Raw genomic sequence first — 20,126 nt, 5'->3', positions numbered from 1 at the left:
ATGCTTCTTATACTTCATTTCCTTCTTTGTCTGCTATTAATTCTGTTTCTGGAATATCAAAAGAATTTTGAAAATTAAGAGAATTTTCTTCACATATTCCAAATTTTTCCTCGAACATTTATTACACCATATTTTCTATTTTCTCTTTTACTTCTATTTCTTCATTTGTAACAGGAGTTTGTAGCAAATTAAGAATAACGGCAGTAAACAGCAGCATTATTACGTTTCTTGGATTGAATATTGTATTTTGTTTGAAAAATACATATGTCAAATAAAAAAATATATACATTGTGTCCCATTTTAAAAAACGCACCTCGATAATTCTTCAACGAAACATTTTCAGCAAAAATGTTTCAGACAAAAGTTGTATGGTTTCGAGGGGGACATAAGAAGGTGCCATTAGTTTGACCTTGAAGAGTCACCTAAAGATCACGTAAAGGTCACCTTCAACTTTTTAAATGGGATACCGTATATGCTTTTACATATTCTTGTAGCTCATCTCGAGAGCTTTCCAAAACACTATAATTAAGTTAGTTTTCATTAAGTACTTTCCGAGTTATGAGGCTTGAAATCATTTCTTAATTTTACATAAACCGTAAAATATCTTGTAAAATATTCATTTTTCGATTATCTTACCTTCATACTTTTATGTACAAAATAATGAGAGGAATCAATTGGTGTAAAGAAAACACATAGTTGTTTCGACGAAAAAATATGTAATTTGCAATTAACAATTACATATTTTTTGTTAAAAATAACTATGTATTTTCTTTACACCAATTGATTCCTCTCATTATTTTGTACATAAAAGTATGAAGGTAAAATAATCAAAAAATGAATATTTTACAAGATATTTTACGGATTATGTAAAATTAAGAAATGATTTCAAGCCTCATAACTCGGAAAGTACTTAATGAAAACTAACTTAATTATAGTGTTTTGGAAAGCTCTCGAGATGAGCTGTAAGAATATGCAATAAAATGGTAGGCGGTTCTATTAAAAAAATTGAAGGTGATCTTCACGTGACCTTCAAGTAACTATTTAAGATCAAATTAATGACACCATCTTATGTCCCCCTTGAAACCATACAACTTTTGTCTGAAACATTTTTGCTGAAAATGCTTCGTTGAAGAATCATCGAGGTGCGTTTCTTAAAATGGGACAACCTGTATATGTCAGTAAAATATACTTGCTTTAAAAATATACAGGGCGTCTGTGCAATCTCCCGCTAAAAAAAACATAAGTAGATCTCGCTAAACTAAACTAAAAAGTCTTATACCATTTTGCAAGCAACCACGTAAAATATCGAGATATTAATTAAAAATGATCGGCCAATTCGCGTAAGTAAAAGCACATGGCGAGAAAAGCCGTCCCACTGTCATTTGATACTAGGCGCGCGGCAAAGCAGTGGACGGGACACTCACCAAACGTAACGCTAAAGCGCCGCGCGCTGCCATCATGTTTTGGAGAACGCCCCACCCGTCGTTTCGCCGCGCGCCTAATATCAAGTTACAGTGAGATGGCTTTTCTTGCCGCCCGCTTATACTCGCATGGATTGGCCGATCTTCTTTAACCTCTCGAAATTTTACGTGGTGCTTTTCAAAATGATATGTGACTTTTAGTTCGATTTAACGAATTCTACTTATGTTTTTTTTTGCGGGAGATTGTATAAACGCCCCTCCTGTATATGTCAATTAAAAATATGTAAAGGGTAAAAGAGCATATCTCTGAAATTTTACATACTAATGCATTTCGACGCGCTGATTACGAACATGAACATGATGACAATGAAAATTGACAAGGTCATCTTCAAGATCAAAATGAAGAAAAAATAGCTTTTTTGTATATTCTTTTCATTATCTTAATAAAAATATTGATTTTGATAGAAAAAGTTTCAAATAAAAGTTATACCTCTCTCTTAACCCTTTCGTACCTCCGGCTTTTCTAAAAGAGATGTGTTTTATACGAAGACAGTTTTATAGGTTTTTGGGGGTGCTGATTCCAAAACCATCAAAATTTAAATTCAAAATGGCAGATTCAAGATGGTGACTATGAGAAGCATAAATATCAATATATTTAAAATATGAGCTTCGACTTAATTTTTTTAAATATATATTATGTTTTTTCCTGAATATACACACACATGTTCGAATCGTAGCGTTATTATATACTTTTCTTTACAAGCCGCGCATCTGACGCGAGACTTGGATGTCCATCGCACGCGTCGTCTTACTTTGATTACACATATAAAATATTATAATATTTATCATAATAGTAGGGAGGAGAGACCGTTTCTGAGCCACTTTTTCCATTGGTGCGAGAGAGAGCGCCGTAAGAGCGAGAGAGATATCTGAGGGGCAGGGTGTCAGTAGAGGGGAAGCGTGGGGGGGTAAGTAGGGCGAGGGGAGCCGCTCGCCGTCGGGTGGGTAAATGGCGCGGGTCGTGACGTCACGCGGCGGAGGGTGGGGCGAGGGGAGAGGGCGCGAGCGGGAGAGCGAGCGAGAGGGACGGGGTGGCGCGAGCGAGAGGGGGATGGAGCGCGCGTTCGTCCTTAGATTGACGCGTTGGGAGCGTTCCTAGATACGACGCGTTAGGCGCGCGCGATAGGCGACCGCGGACGTTTCCGTCAATTTGCGACGTCCTAGTCGCGCGCGCTTAGGAGAGAGCGATAAGCGATAGGCGACCGCGAACGTTTCCTTCGACTCGCGTTGTTTCGAACGCGTGCGAGGGAAAGATAGGGATAAAGTCGATGTTAACGAAAGAGAGAGATAAATTCGACGTAAATTGAGGAGAGAGATAAATTTCGTGTAAAATTTTTATTCCGTTCGATTCATATTACATACATACATAGGTACATAGGTCGAGAGCGCTAGGACAAGGTCGTATTCGTAATACATCGTTTATTCGTAGCACACGCATACATAGATTATGAACGTAGAACGGACACGCTAGACGGATGCGCGAGATAGAGAGAGATGGAACGACGGCTTCGTTCGCCGAATCTACAAGTTGTAGTATAGTCCGAAGAGCAGAGCGTGTAATTCGCAGTCGATCAAGTCGTTCGCGTTGAAATTCTCGTGTCGATGAATCGCTTCCGGAATATCGCCGGGGTGATCGGGGCGGAGGTGTTCCATATCGAACAATCTTCTCAAGCGAAAGATATCCATGAAGAGAAACTCGTTGTATTTCTCCCATTTATGATACGCAGGGTTGTCGGCCCACAATATATCTATGAATTTTCGTCGCTTACGTCTCTGCCTCTGCAGCCAGCGCCGACGTTGTATATTTGTGAACCCCTTTATTTCCACTTCCTCGTCGAACTAATAAAATTGTCGCGCGATTAAGAAGTATCGTATATTTTTAAAAATGCAAGAATAAAAAAATCGCTCACATTCCATACTACCGCTATATTCAATATAGCGTCTATCAATCGTCTTAAGTAAATGATTTTCCACAAGCTCGCCCACTTGGAGGCTGCGCAGGTCGCGAGGATTCTGTTGAATGCGGATTCGTCCATCGCTCTCACTATACGGGTCTTAATTGCACGAATTCCAAACTTGTTGTGGGAAAACAATCCTTTAGCGTTAATATATAACTACGGCGCGATATTGCTATCGTCAGGTATTACATTCGCATCGAAGGCTAACGCGATAACATAATGCGATACGATAAATTCGCGATTGCTCCGGAGGAAGTCCCGGAGGAAGTGCCGGAGAACGCGTCTAACCGCATGCGCGCGATACGAAAGAACGTTGACACTTATTTTCGAGGTAGGCGATAAATCAACGTACGCGTGATAAAAAAGTTAGTCGTTAAGAGTATGTATAAAAACTAATCGCTGATATAGGAAACGTATAGGACACACATACACATATACACAGGTCACTACATATATTTACATATACGCGCGCGTTAACGCGAGCATGAGATCTCTATTCACATATCGCGTAATTGGTCGCGTCTCTCTAACCACAGTTGTGCAGTTTGCACACGTTTTCTAAGGCGCAATTCTTCGCGTGGTAGGCGCAGCGATAGGAGCGCGTCGCGGCTAGCGTTCGCAGTGGCCCGATGTCCTCGTAATCGGCGTCGATGGTCTCGATCGCCAGGTCGTGTTGCTCCGCGACTTCTCCCGCGATGTCGGTCACCACTTTTTCTTCTCATGACCCTTGACGTAGGTTCTCGCCGTCACGTCCGACTCGAGATCTCTCGACGCGCGATATATCGCGTCGCGGACGATCTGCCTCGCGTGTCTGTATCCATCGGTCCAGTGGAATTCGTGGTGATTCAGAGTCAGCCAACAGGCCTGCGACTTCTCGCTCTTCGTCAGCAGATTTCACGACATCAGAGCGCAAAAGATGTGATGCGTCAGATCTCGGCCGTTCGCGAGTATCGCCACCTCCTTCGTCATGAATCGCTCGTTGACGACGAAACCCTGCAGATCGATGAAGATCGGCGTCGCGATATCGTCCGTAATCGTCGCCGTTATCGTTGGGAGAGAGACCAACATTTATTCGCGTCTCCCGAGCGAGAGTCTCGTCGACGTTTTCGCGGTTTCCGATTCCCTCTCTCTCGTCCTCGCCTCGCTCTTCCTCCTCCTTCCATTCGACGAGTCGACGCGTCGTTTTACAAGATCTTACGCACGACGTTCGTCAGCGGATTGTACTCCACCACGCGATCGTGAATGATGAGACAATACGCCGTGGTGTTGGAAGGAACGTTGTCTTTGCAGTCGAATTCTAGACGAACGTCCACAGTGGCGCTCTTGACCGCTTCGTTTTAGCGGGTACAATTTATCACTACGAGCGGACCGCAGTATAAAAATTTGTTCATAGTCAGGAGCGTCTCGTCGCTCTCGGATCTGTAATACGTTCGTCGAAATCGCGCGTACGCGTCGTACAGTACGGCGATCTTGTGTTTATCGAAGTCCAAATTTATATCGTCGTACGGATAGAAGTCGAAATTGAGATACATTTTACGTTGGTCAGATTGCACGCGTCGAATCTGGAAGCGTCTTGCGATAGAACGTTCTTCCTTCCGGTCTGCAACGCGAAGATGACGTAACACGGTTTCTCGAGCTGCGTGGCCGCTTTTACGGCCCACGAGTGTTTGGTCGTGCTCTGCAAAAGCGGAAACTCGTAGAGATCCCACGAGCGAAAAGGCACGCTCAGGTATCGGCCGCTGTCCAATGCGCGCAACAGCGACAATTTATTGACGTCGTTCAACACCACGTGCGGCATACGCCACTGTATCTTTGTCAGCTCGATTCTCGGCTCGTATTCCTCGCGCGATATCAGACAATTGTTATCGTTTCGCGCTCGTATCAGGATCAGCTCGTGACGCGCGTTGATGACGACGCGTTTGTAATCCTCGCAGAAACCCAACAGCGTATCGAGAGGAACGCAGAAGTTGAAGTCGCCCGTCGTCGCGACGCTGCTCGATCCAGCCGTGAGATCCCATCCGGTGTTCTTCAAGATCTTACCTCGTTCGGTCGTCAGCGACGCGTAGTTCTTAATCGTGCTCGTTATTCCAACGTTGCGATTGCGGTCGATCTTCACGCCGTCGAGTTCGTAACGTATCTCCTCGAACATAAAGGCGACGCAGTTGTTCACCAGCCATGCCGGTGTCGAGGATGCAGGCGGCTCCTTAGCGGTGGAGCTCGACTTATCCGATTCGCCGCTCGATGCAGGTGGCGGTGGCACCGGCGGATTATTCTTCGTCTGTAGTCTACCTTCGACGTAGAGGAAACTCTCGCACGATAGCGTGTACAGGTCCTGTATGGGTATTCGTATCTCGTCGCTGTATCCGAAAGTGGTGTTGGCGTACGGATTGTACGTGTGACTCTCGATCTTCACGATGCGATCGTCGAAGACGGGTTCCCCGCCGATGCTCAGAATGTCTCGCATGACGTCGGACTATCGCGCGGCTCTCGGTACGACGAAACCCATGAATCGTAGAAAAGCTGCGTTAGCGGCGGATAACCTTCCGACGCTCCTCTCTTTCGAGCGCGCGACTCGAGTTTCCGCGACGCGAATATGGCTGTTACTGTCGCTGTTATTGCGATGCGACGTCGTAGCGTTAGATTCGTTCACGACGAGCATCGCGCGACGACGCTCGCGACTCGCCCTATTCCCTCCGCGTTCGTTCTATCGTCTGCGTCGCACGTGCAGACGAATCGAGATCTCCTCGCCGCGAAAATCGATCAATCGACCGTACTGATCGACGACGCGCAACGATATGTCGGTCACGAGTCGCGCGATGACCGGCAGATAAATGATCTGCGTCGGGATCTCCGATACTTTATATCCCGGCGGAACGTTCGGCGCGAATTCGTGTATAGTGTGAGCGGATCTCCCGTTCACGTACGCGCCCGTCGTCAAGTTGCACTCGACGCGAATCGTGTTAACCGCGATAATGCTCACGGGTTTATCGGACGCGTACCATCTATTCGGTCGTAATACGCGAGACGGAGAAAAACCCAATAACGAACCGATATTGTTCGGTTTACTGAAATCAATTCGGTACGCATTTAATTTCGCTTCTCATGGTATTGTCGTTACCGCGTAGCACCAGAACGCGCTCGCCGCCGCCGCCACTGCCGCCACCGCCACCGCTCTCGTTCTCCTCCTCCTCCTCCACATCGTACAGATATTCATCGTCGTCGTCGCCGTCGTTCCTCTCCCCGGTTCTCTCGCTCGGTCGTTGCGGTCGCTGCCGCCGTTTGCGAAGAATCGCGGCTCTCAGGTACGCGCCTATGTCGCGCAGCTCGTACGATCCGACGGGGATCACGATCGTCTCGTCGTTATCGTCGAAGTAAAATTTATTGTTCGAGGAATTCACGTTCGGTATCGTATTGTAGGTTTCGAAATTGGTCAGACCGAGTTCGTAATCGTCGTCGCTCAGATCCAGAGGCGGAAAGTAGCTCGCCGTGAGAACGCTGCTTCTCCCGTGCGTGAGAATCAACGACATGGTAGCGCGTGATCGTCGTTAAAGACCGAAGGGCTTCTTCCTTCTTCCCCAATCGACTCGTCGAAGAAAACGCAGGCTCAATTGTCCGCAGACGCTCTGATCGTACGTCTGTTGAGAGTCGCGATTGTACGCGATGCGCGTGTCGCGTCCGAGATAGCGCTCGAGTTTCCGCGGCGGTCGAAGATTGCCGAAAGCGTCAAAGTAGATCGCATCTTTTCCCCTTTTCGCGTACGCCACCCAATGCGTACCCGGCCCCGAAGCGTCGTCCAGGTTCACGATACCGCTTTCGTTGCGACGAACTCGCGCGGGTAACGCGTCGCGCATGAACACGCCTCTGAAGTGACGCACGCGAGCGCGCTCAGCCGCGCGATTCAACTGTTCGTTCGTCGTAACGCCGATCGGAGCTACGACGCCGTCTAACGCCCATGCGGACGCGCGACTTTTTTTTTTCTTAACTGCTCGTCTACTTCTTCTCGCTACGCTTCCACCACGCTTGTAAGGCGCGAGATACAAACCGCGACCTTCCATCGTCCGATTGTGTCGTTGCAGCTCCTCCAATTGTCGACGCGCCGCTTTGCCGTCGTTCACCATCTTCGCCACGCCGGCCGTTCCACCGATCAGCGATCCCAACGCTCCGAGTGCCGGCAACAGCGGCAAGAAGCCGCCGCGTTTCGCTACGGGAAAAGCTCGTTTTCCCGTCCTCTTCGTCATCCTCGTTCTCCTCTTGTCGCCGCCACCGCTCTTTTTTGTGCCTCTCCGCGTTCCAACCATACCCATCCCTAGTTTCGACTTCGCCTTCATAGCAGCCCATACGGCCGACGCTGCTACTCTCTCGCCGAGAGTCGAATCTCCGGCCCGGATATGCTCGAACGCTCTCGCTCCGAGCGCTCGATCCGCGACGTGACAATCGGCGAGATCGCCGCTCCGCGAATAGGCGATGTCATGCTCGCGGCAAGCCGCGTCCAGCGGATTGACGCCTCGATCGCCTCGCACGAGCCGCTTCGCGAAACGAGTACCGGGGCCGCAAAACTGATATCCGGGTATATGTAGTTCGAACGGAAGGACGTTTATAGCTCTATCGAATAAACCTCTACCGCCGCCGACGGCCGTCGCGGCGTCCTCCGCGTATCTCATACGCTCCGATCGCCGACGCGCTCGTCGTTACGCCATTTCGTTTCGTATGCACACGCCGCAGTCTTTGATGCACGGCGGCGGACCGTCGATGTGCACTTGTTGCCACGATTGATTGTGATGCTTATGACAGAGACGATAGCGTTGCACATCCGGATCGTCCTTCAGATGTATAGGCAATTTGTCCCACAATCGATCGACGAAACTACCGTACTTGTCCAGCAGAAGCTTCTTCGGAACGTACTCCAACTGCTCGGCGCTGAGTCCGAGAATAGCGGAATCGTTTACCAATAGAATAAACATGTCGATTCGTCGCGCGCGCGCAAGTGTCAAACGCGCGTAACGTTATCGCGTCACCGTCGTCGATCGGACACACCTAATGACGCGATCGTTTTCCCTCTATATATATAAAAGCGAGCGCGAATTCTGGTCCGTTGCTCGCTCGCGACTCTGCGCACTGATGTGCAGGTTCGCTCGCAACAACGGGGAAGAATCGCGAGAAAGAGAGAGAGAAGCGATGCGTTTCGCGCGTCAGCCGATCGCGATAAGAGTGTCGAACGTTGACGGTAAGACGCGCTTGATGAGCGAGGAACCGCGAAAACACGGTCGTCTGTTACTGACCGCGATTCGCTGCGTGATATGCGATCCTTCTAATTGCGGTAAAACGAATGTGCTGATAAGTCTTCTGGAGAGTCCTCACGGCGTGCGATTCGAGAACGTGTACGTTTACTCGAAATCATTGCATCAGCCTAAGTATCGATATTTGGAGAAGTTGTTAAAACCTATGCGGGATATCGGTTACTTCACGTATTCGAACAATGCCGACGTCATCTCGCCGAGCGAGGCGCTACTGAACTCGATATTCGTGTTCGACGATGTGGCCTGCGACAAACAGGACGCCGTGAGGGAGTATTTCGCCATGGGGCGTCACGCCAACGTCGATTGCTTCTATCTGTGTCAATCGTACGCTAAGATACCGAAACATCTGATACGCGACAACGCGAATCTGTTGATACTCTTTAAGCAGGACTGTACTAATCTGAAACACGTGCACAACGATCACGTGAATGCCGATATGCCGTACGACGATTTTCACGCGCTGTGTCGCGCGTGTTGGAAATATCGATACGGTTTTCTAGTGATTGACAAAGATAGCGCGCTGCGCAACGGCAGATACAGGCGAGGATTTAACGATTACGCCGTGCCGTAGGATGTCGCGATCGTCGTCGTCATCGTCGCGCGTCGTCGTCGCCGTCATCGTCGGGACGAATCAGTCGTCCCAAGACGGAGGCGATCGTAGAGGGGGAGAGAGATAAGAGAATGCGAGACGTCGACGAATGACGCGCAATGACGGACGTCGATAGACGCGAGAAAACCGCGAGAGAGATAGCGAGAACGCGCGCGTCGACTCGCAAGAAGCACAGAGCGTTGAAGACCGGTAGGATAGAGAGCGAGACCGCTCTGGAGACGCGTTTCAAACCGATCGTCGAGCCGTTGTGTCGTATCGCCGAACGCGTCGGAGACGATTCCGCGCGAGGCGCGAGCGCGAGAGAGGAGGAGGAGCGGGTGAAACGCGAGATCGCGAAGAGCGAGATCGACGGCGACGGCGGCGGCGACTACGATAACGACGCGTTAGCGCGGAACGTCAAGAGGACGGCGACGCATGAGGAAGAAGAGGAAGACGAGGAAGAGGCGGAGGAGGACGAGTTACCGCCGCTATCCGCGAAAGGATTCAAGGCTAAGCGATCTCGGCATCTGGACGGAACATCGGATTCGCCCGCGGCGACTTCCACGCCCGTAGGAGCGTTGGACGTGTTTCCCGCGAGGAGAGATCTCTTCGCGGAGCCGCTCGTCGAGGAGACGTTCGAGACGAGCGACGACGCCTTCGATTCGCCCGCGACGCTCGAAACGTCGGTCAGACGGTCTCTGCGGACTCCTCGAGGGCGAAATCTCTTGCGCGATCAATTGGGTCCATTGGCGCAGAGGTACGTGGGCGCTCTTCTCAGCGGCGGCGCGCCGAGCGATTTCGATCACGTTTACGGGGTCTACTTCACCGACGCCGGCACTATGCTCGGAAACAAGCGATTCGACGTGGGTGCGGACGACGCGATATTCGTGGACGGCGTAAGATACGCCGGTACTCCCGGTCTGTACAAATTGATCTTCAAGAGAATTCCCGACGATCTCAAGTACACGGAGAGAGACAAAGCGGCGTACAAGAGTATACTGCTGCAAACTAACGCTCACAGACGCGAGCACAATATTCGCATGCCTGTATTAGGAAACAAGGGATACAAGTACAAGCACGTTATAGCTCCGATTTTGCAGACGGGCAGTCCAAGAAACAGGATCGGCGGGGGTCGCGTGCCGTCGGCTATGCGCGTGACCGGCGATACGGTGGACTACGTTCACTGGGACGATCCGAACGAATTGGTGGATCGTCTTCGATTGCTGGACGCTTCTCGTCAGGCCGGCAACAACGCTCACGACAACGAGATCCTGTCGATAATCGAGAAACTTCGCGAGTTACTGTAATATATCGCGTCGACGCGTGCGCGCGAGTCATTCGACGACGCGATGTCCGTGAACAAGTTCGGCGTGTCGCTGCGAAGAAGACGCAGATACGGTCACGACGGCCGCGACGTTACGAGCGGAAGATTGCGCGCGAGCGTGGAATCTCTGCGAAATTACGTGCGCGACAACGCGCTGTGCCTGGCCGTTTCCGACGTCTCTTCCTCCGTGTCGCATTACGACGCGCGATGTCTTAAGATACACCGAGTAGCCTGGCCGATCGACGACGACGACGCGACGAGCAAGAGTTACGTCGAACGCGTTTTACGCGACGTGAGAGCGGACGAGACCAATTACTGCACGGACGTCGCGGGTATAACGATGCGACTGGGAAACAGCGCGGACCACTCGGCGAAGAGAATCATCGCTCTGTACAAGAAGATCGACGCTCTCGAGAGCGCTGCGGGCGAAAGAACGCGCGCTTTGAAAATCGACGTTTCTCAGATTCAAGCGAAGGAGAACGCTCTCGAGAATCGACTGCAAACGTTGGAGAATCTGCAGGCGCTCGCCGCGACGAAGATTGAGGTCGCCGAAGCGGAGAGATCCGCCTCGCAGACGCGCGCGGCCGCGGACAAGCGACTGAGCGATCTGAAGAACTCCGTCGAGACGAATCGCGCGAGCAAGGACGCGTTGAACAAACTGTTGCGCGATCTGGAGATCTCGGTGACGCGGATCAAAGAGATCGACGAGAGGATAGAGAAGCGAGTGCGCGCCTTGGAGAGATCTCTGTCGCAGGTGAACGATGTCGCGACGAAGAGCGAGAGAAATCGCGCGGCGTTGAGCGGCCACGACAGGACGCTGCAGGAGCTGACGGTGAAGACTCAGACTTCTAACGCGAAATTGCGGGAACTGGACGCCGAGGTGTCGCGTTTGAGGAAAGACGCGAACGAATTCGCGTGGAAAACGGCAGCGGCGACGGCGGCGACGACGGCAGCGGCGACGGCAGCGATTCCTAAGACGAGCGAATCGAATAAGGTAGTTATAAAACTGGACGGTAGAACTCCGAATAAGCAGCAGTCGAAAAGAGGGTAACGTCGCGACGAATCTTTTTTTAAAAAATAGAGAGAGCGCGAGCGAGATGAGCGCCGCGAAACGAGGACTCGTGAACGAACTGCACGCGCCCGCGAGAAAGAACTTCCCCCGCCGCCGCGTCGCGATGCGCGGATACGACGATCTGTGGCAGGCGAACGTTGTCGAGATGCGTCCTTACGTCGGGCACAACAGAGGCCACAATTACATACTCACTGTCATCGACGCCCTGAGCAAGTACGCGTGGGCGGTACCGCTCAAGAGAAAGAGCGGCGACGAGGTCGCTCAAGCTTTGTCGAGCATAGCGCGCGCCTCCGGACGCTGTCCGAGAAACCTGCAAACGGACAAAGGAAGGGAGTTCTACAACGTCGAAGTGCGCGGATTCGTGGAGAAACGTGGAATCAATCACTACTCGACGTATTCGGTGCTGAAAGCGTCGATCGTCGAGCGTTCAATCGCACGCTCAAGAACTCGATGTGGAAGTACTTCACGCTGAACGGAACGTACAAGTGGCTCGACGCGCTGCCGCGTTTAGTGTCGGAGTACAACGCTCGCGAGCATCGGACCATCGGGATGCGTCCGATCGACGTGACGCCCGCTCGATCGTCGAGACTCCTGTCGACGGTGTACAGCCGCCCGAAGATCGCCGTTCCGGGAAAGTTTCGACCGAACGATCTCGTGCGCATGAGCAAGACGCTGTTCGAGAAAGGGTACACGCCGAATTGGACCGCGGAAGTCTTTCGCGTAGCCGAGGTGCGAAGGACGAATCCCGTGACGTATCTGCTGACGGATTCGCGCGGCGAGCTGATATCCGACGGATTCTACGAGCACGAGTTACAGCGAGTCTCCGATCCCAACGTGTATCTCGTCGAGAGAGTGCTGCGACGAAAGGGCGACATGGTGTTCGTGAAGTGGCTGAGAATGGACAAGTCGCATAATTCTTGGATTAATAAAGCTAATATATTGTAACGCATTGTAACGAATATATATTTTGCGCGTAATATTAAGATAAGAAGATACATTATATATTAAGATATGAAAATACATTATATATTAAGATAAGAAAATACATTATATATTAAGATAAGAAAATACATTATGTATATTTTTAAAAATACATCGCACCGCATTTACGAACTATCGACGCGCGCTTCCTCGCTCGCGACCGCCCTTCGTTACAGAGGTATCTTGTAGTGCCCCCACGGCAGAGTGTCTGTCGAGTCGGATACGACGTAGCGTTTGTCGTCGTACGGACTGAGCGCGACCTTCGACTCGCGCACAGTGTACACCTCGTGTAACTTGGACCTCATGCACGACTGCTCGCAGGTCATTTCGATCTTGCGTCTCAAACAACGCGCGTAATCGTCGAATGTTAACGCCCTCGCGACGACGCTGCTCTTCACAGCCCTTGCTCTTCTTAGTGTCGCCCTTACCCTCGACTCGCAACGCGTACATCTTCGCTCCTACGAATTCCAACATGAGAGCGCCGTTATTCTCGTCCTTCATCAAACCGAAAACCTTCTTATTCTACTCGATTCTACTCGAAATCGTTACTCGCGTTAGTGCGTAAGCGTATATTAAGTTCCACGTATCCGCGTAACCACGGCGATTGCGAGAAGCGCAGCGCGCGATGAATCTTCGTCAGACGCAGACCGTGACGAACGCACTGCTGCAGATTGCGATAGTGTGTGACGTATCGACGCTTATCGTACAGCGTGGCTAGGAGTTTACTCTGCCACTTTCCCGGCGGCTTGTCGCGCGTCGGACAGAACGGTAGATCGGCGTGGGCATCATGCGAGTCGGCTGGATAGTCGAGATCGACCTCCAGAATGTAGCCAACGGGCGAGTCCTCCGTCACGGACATCACGTCGAGACTCTCGAGATCCCACTCGAACCGCTCGTACGGCAACGGTTGACACATCGCCCAACCGTACAGATTGTTAATGTCCAGATACATCAGATAGATCGACGGTTGCGACGAATCGAACGCGCCCGTGTACTTGTTGTTCGCGCGGGCGTACCTGTTCGAGCACTGGCTCAGACCACCGCGTATTCCGCGTTCCACGAACATCATCACGTCGATATCGGTGAGCAGCTCGAAACGGACTCCCGTGAACTTCAGCATCGCGTCCCACGTGTATCCCGGCAACGTAAAGTAGTACGCGGGATCTAAACCGTAACTTTCCAAGCAGGCGGCGCGAAAATTTTCGAACATATCCGCGAGTAGAAGAACGTCGGTCTTTAGATAGAGATCACTGTAATCGCCCAACGTTTCGACGCGAATTCACTCCCAGACGCTCGTCGCGCGCGCGTAATCGCTCTCGGACACGGTGTCGCCGGTCAGCGAGCTGTAGAAGGACTCGCGCGGCGGAAGACGCGTCTCCCGCAATCTCTCGACGCTGTCGACGTACTCGTACGGAAACACACCCTTGCGCATGAGAAGCTCGAAGTCGTCGTCGGCGAGATCGCGAAACTCGCTTCGCGCGATCGTCAGTTTGCTCTTGTCGAGATACGACGCCAGTTTCTCGAGACTGGCGCCTAGAAACTTGAACGAGTCCACGAATCGCAATTTTACGCATCTGGAACGCGTCGCGTTTCCGTCGCCCCGCTCCTCCTTCACCGCCGTGTCCCGAACGGTCTTCGCGAAAGCTATGTACAGTTCCTTCGTCAGCAGCAACAACTCGACGCTGCCGGGATACGCGTTAGCCACATCCTTGATAATGAAGTGCGCGTCGTAACCCGATAGATTGTGAAAGAATACGGGTATGACGTACGAATCCTTGTGATTCAAATTACAGATGGAATGCGCCGGACCTCTGAAACGGCCGGTCAAGTGGCAATGATCGCGCACGCGAACGTCGTCCGCCTTGAACGATCTCTCGCACGCGTAACAGCGCGTCGCGCTCGCGAATCTCTCCCATTCGTCCGGCGTGAGATCCGTCATCGGTATCACGGTGTCGAGAGCGGCCTTCGCGCGATGCGCTAATTCGCGCAACTCGCGCACGAACCACGCGACGCAATTCTCGTCGCGATAGAACCTGTACCCCGACGCGGCGTCGTCGTAGAAGCAGCGCGTGTAATAACCTACGCTATGAACCTTGTGATGCTGAACGATCGCCGTATTCGCGGTCTTCCTCCTCTCGTCCCCGTCCTTCCTCTCCAACGCGCACTCCAGATCGGCGTACATGACGAACGGAATTCGCTCCTTCCTCAAATGATGGTCGAACGTCAGCCACTTGTCGTCCTCGCCGGGAAGAACGATCGCGCAATCGTTCAGCTTGCCGCAGTCCGCGCTATGCGCCGACAGCTTCTCGCTCGTGCGAAAGTAATGCATGCATCTGTGAAAAAATACAAAATAAACGTTAGATAGATATTTCGCGTCAAATCGTTTTTTTTCCGTACGATCGAACACTCACCGATCGCACACGTGCGTCCTGTGTTGTAGCTTGCTCAATTACGCGCTGACCAGACGAGACAGATTTCTGATGCAGGCGAAATGTCCTACCGCGTTACCCTCGCGCGTCGTATCGCTCAGATACAGCAGATTAACGTGTCTCTCCCTCTTTCGATCCGTTAGACGAAGAGGGATGATGCGAACTCCGCCGCCGCCGCCGTCATCCTTCCCGCGTCGTTTCTCTCCTACGGTGTATACGTTCACCGATATATCGTTCAGACGCTCGAACCGTCCGATTCCGTTTAGAGTCATAGGTAACTTCGCGCCCTCCAGATTCAACACCGTGGAGTAATGCGGGTATCGCAAACTTCTATCGCTGTGCCCGTCGACGAGGTACAGAGCGGCGACCACTGACCACGCGAAACACGCCTCATCGTTGGCTCGCACATTGACCACCGCCCTCTTAATCTGAATCTCTCGCGGCACTCGCACGTAACACTCCGCGCGCATAGGATTGTATCTGTTCATATTCACCGTTAAATCGAGTATGCGCGACAAGGCCCATCCGCTGTCACGCTCCTGAAACTCCTCCAAAGACGCTATAATATCGCCGACGACGCGATTCTCGTACCACTCGCGCAGAACCACTCCATCGTAGGTAGAAGCGGATGGTTTCTCGTGGCGATAGTCTTAACGGCGATCTTATCGCCCGAAACGAATTCTCCGTTGAACGTTGTATTCACCTTAACGCTGTGATATCGACCCATAACGTCTCGCACGCGACGAAGCACGGTGTCCCTGGCGTCCTCGAGAAATCGCAAGGGTTCGATGTAATCGAGATTAATCACCGCGCCGGTCAACACGCGTCTCTTGAAAGCCGTATCGACCTCGGACCACGAGAATCCCTCGCACGGCTCGATCTCGTCGCCACCATCGCGTCTCTCGACGCCGCCCCCGTCCTCGCGTCTCTCAACACCCGCGCCCTCGCGCTCGAAACGTCGCCGTTCCTCGCGCCGGTCACTCGCAGGATTCGAGCGACCAGAGAGGAGATCGTCCCCGTCGAGATTCGCCGACGCGCGTCTCGGCACCTCTCGCGCAACGTCGCGAGACACTCGTCGCATCGTCTCGCCCAGGCGCGATAGTCGTCCGTCGTAGCGACGTCGCGCGCGCTCTCGAGCACTCGACGCTCCTCCTCGCGCATGGTCGCGTCCTCTCCTCACCGATGGATCGCCGTCGCCGTTTCTCTCTCCTCCGCGGGGCCTTATCCACAGCGTCTCGCTCCGCGAATCCACGGGCACTTCGGATTCGCGACTCGCGCGTCTTCGACGCGTCCCGGTCGCCCGTATCTCTCCGGCGCTCAATCTCGCCGCTCTTCTGCTACACGCCGCGACCGTCTCTATCCACAGCTCTTCGCGCGCGTCTCGAAAACCGATCGCTCGCTTCGTCGAATAGGTCGCGACGCTCCACGCAGCCTTCTCCTTCAACACTCGAGCGTAGCGGTCGATCGGTAAATCGGCGTGCTCCTCGTTCATAGTACTTCATAGTACCTCATAGTACTTCCGTTGAACTCGTAGCCGAACAGCGTTCTCTTGCGAAACGGGTACGTGCGTCCGTCGCCGCCTCGTTCGTAGGTGTATCGCAACGATTTGCCCGCGTTATCCTCGGGCTGTTCGACCAGATACTCGCTCGGTGGATACTCGAACGGTCCCGATATCCTATCATGGAAATAAATAACCATTCGGGTATTTCGCGTGATACCATTTCATAAAATTAACGTTGTGAACAAACGCTCTCCCACTGTTAGACAGAGCCGTCGCGACCCACAACTCCTCGCGCGGACTGTGCGTTTGAATAGATCCTCTCAAGTGATACGTCGCGATGTTCCATCGCGCGCCCTCTTTCAACTCGACGTCGCTCTCTATCGGACGCATCAACTGTTCCTTCAAAAATTCATCGTACACTCTCCGGACGACGGACTCGTCCTACTGTCGACGGTAGAGGCGACTTCGGCGGAACTTACACCGTCGTCGCCGCCGTCGTTTATACTTCGTTTTTCCCCAATCTTGTCGTCCAAAAAACGATCTACGAATACGGCGACGTCGAATAGTGACTTCGCGCCGATTGACGGCGCGTGTGCGCGCTTCGAAAAATCGTCGCATCTTTATACGTTCGTTCGAACGACGATAATGTCGCGCGAACGGGAAAAAATTCTCCAGCGCGGTCGATTCGGCGGTTACGCGATTTTTTTCTTCGGAAACGGCGAATCCATCGAAAAGAACCGCATTCGTCCGGAATCGACGCGCGTTATCGCGCGCATTTCTCAGCACGACGCGTTCGAGAAGGAAAACGGAGACGGAAGTGTCGCCGCGAATCTCGCGCTCGTCTCGCTCTCGTCTCGCGCGAGCAAATCCGAGCGAGTAAATCCGAGCGAGATCTCTCTCCCTCTCTCGCGTTATCGCGCCGAGAAGGAGAAATAAGCGACGCCTCCCGGAAAAAAACGCGCGTCGGACGATGCACGTAAACGTGAAATCGCGTAAACGTGAAATCGCGCGTAAACGCGAAATCGCGCGCGCGCGCGGCGAGGTCTTCGCCTCTCGGAGCAAATCCCTCCCCCGCCGTCTAATTGGCGCGCTCTCCATCGATCGAGAAAAAAATGAAGGATCGACGACCTTCGTCGGCGAGAAACACCGCTACGCGCAACGTGCTCTCCTGATAGATGTATTTATTTATAAACAGAAAATATATTTAGGTTAAGCGAAATACGAGCGACGCGTCGAGACGCTACGAACTCATATCCGACGTCTAGGACACGACGAGCCGAAGGAAACGCCCGCGATCGCCTATCGCTTATCGTTCTCTCCTAAGCGCGCGCGACTAGGACGTCGCAAATTGACGGAAACATCCGCGGTCGCCTATCGCGCGCGCCTAACGCGTCGTATCTAGGGACGCTTCCGACGCGTCGTATCTAAGAACGAACGCGCGCTCCATCCCCCTCTCGCTCGCGCCACCCCGTCCCTCTCGCTCGCTCACCCGCTCGCGCCCTCTCCCATCTCCCCTCCCCCTCTCGCCCCACCCTCCGCCGCGTGACGTCACGACGTCTCCGACGCGCGCCGTTTACCCATCCGACGGCGAGCGGCTCCTCTCGCCCTACTTACCCTCCCACGCTTCCCCTCTGCCGGCACCCTGCCCCACAGATATCTTTCTATCTCTCTCGCTCTTACGGCGCTCTCTCTCGCACCAATGGGAAAAGTGGCTCAGAAACGGTCTCTCCTCCCTACTTATAATAAAGTTGTAATCACATTTAAATAAAACTTTAAGTTTATAGTTAGCGCATAAATTCTGATTTTTCGATTAATATACGGTTAATCTTCATTCTCTAAAAGTTTAATTTTTTGCAAAGTTTAGATAATTATATTTTATTGTAAACATTACATTTCAAAGTGCGCGATTTTTTTACATGTAGCTTGAAGCTTTTTCTTTAAAACAAGCCAAGGTAAAAGTCGATAGGATTATTTGTTTAAAAGTTATGATTTTTTTCGTAGGTGGGACATATATGTCCCGGAGGTACGAAAGGGTTAAAAACGCAACTTTTATGTTCTATACATTATTACTGTAAAAGAAGTATTTTACTAGAAAAACGCAATTTATATTTTTATCTTAATGAAATCGTTAATTTTTAAACATCTACAATTTTGGAGTGAGTTATCCTAGCTTATCCTTCGCATCGAATGCACATGTGTGGATATAGTGGGTTTCGCCCCTTCTACGGAGGGAGCTCCACTTTTGAAAGTATAACCTAACTCAACGCGTGTCCGAGAGGTAGGGAGAACCTCGATCTTTATGGAAAGTATATGTGTGGATGGGTACAGTGAGTTCCGCCCTCCCTCTCTCTCCGGGGGGGCTCCACAAAATGTAACCTAAACCTAATCCTTGTCCAAGCGATAGGATCGCTTTCTATGAAAAGTATATGGATATAATGGGTTCCGCCCTCCCCCTCCCCCTACGGGAGAGGCTTCCGAAACATACAGGGTGTCCCTGAATGGTCTGTACAAACTTTGTGAATAAGTTCCAGGAACCTAACAAGGAGAAAATGTCCCATAAACATGGTGTCGGAAACGCTTGCTTCTGGAGTTACGACGGTTTCAAGTTTTCCTGCAATAGCTGGAGAAATTATCACGTCAAATCGCATAGGTGTTACAAAATTGTGTTTATTTATTTCCTCAGTTTTGCCACGGATGTAACATTCGAGCATTTGCTATAGCAAGTGTACTGTCCTGTTATGTCCGTGGCAAAACCGAGGAAATAAATAAACACAGTTTTGTAACACCTATGCGATTTGACGTGATAATTTCTCCAGCTATTGCAGGAAAACTTTGAACTGTCGTAACTCCAGAAGCAAGCGTTTCCGACCCCATGTTTATGGGACATTTTCTGCTTGTTTCCCTGAAACTTATTCACAAAGTTTGTACAGACCATTCAGAGACACCAAAACACTATAATTATGAAAATGAATATTTTACTAGATATTTTATGGTTTATGTAAAATTAAGAAATGATTTCAAGTCTCGTAACTCGCGAAGTACTTAATGAAAACTAACTTAATTATAGTGTTTTGGAAAGCTCTCGAGATGAGCTGCAAGAATATGCAATAAAAAGTAGGCAGTTCCGCATAAAAAATTGAAGGTGACCTTCACGTGACCTTCCATTAACTATTCAAGGTCAAATTAATGACACCATCTTATGTCCCTCTTGAGGTCTAACAACTTTTGTAGGAAACATTTTTTGGTAAAAGGCATAGGAAATGAGATATTTGGTGTGGTACATTAAAATGGCCCACCCTGTATATATGTTGCTATATTTTAGTTTTTATTTTACTGTGTGATTGCAATATTTTAGTTTTTACCGATTATTTTACTGTGATTGCAATACTTTGGTTTTTACTGATAATTTTTATTTATTTAATAACGTATATTGCAATATTTAATTAGTTTTTGCAATAATTAATTAATTTTAGTTTGCGACTGATTAAGATAAA

At 50.8% G+C, this 20,126-nt stretch overlaps 2 protein-coding genes across 4 annotated transcripts in view; both read left to right on the top strand.

The window, feature by feature from the left end:
- The window catches only part of LOC145975617 (2-oxoadipate dehydrogenase complex component E1), a 330,754-nt gene that overhangs the window by 156,980 nt on the left and 153,648 nt on the right, over positions 1-20,126 (top strand). The gene's annotated exons all lie outside the window — the stretch shown is intronic.
- On the top strand, positions 9,218-10,732 carry LOC145975827 (uncharacterized). Its single transcript, XM_083106570.1, has one exon. The coding sequence runs from the start codon at positions 9,445-9,447 to the stop codon at positions 10,630-10,632; it is 1,188 nt and encodes a 395-aa protein (XP_082962696.1). The 5' UTR covers positions 9,218-9,444; the 3' UTR covers positions 10,633-10,732.

This window comes from Camponotus vicinus, unplaced genomic scaffold (genome assembly GCF_025532165.1).
Source record: "Camponotus vicinus isolate PSW18456_S1 unplaced genomic scaffold, iyCamVici1.0 SCAF_8, whole genome shotgun sequence".
Lineage (NCBI taxonomy): Eukaryota > Metazoa > Arthropoda > Insecta > Hymenoptera > Formicidae > Camponotus > Camponotus vicinus.
The sequence above is the reverse complement of the archived record's forward strand: the minus strand, read 5'-3'. Positions and strand labels throughout refer to the sequence as shown.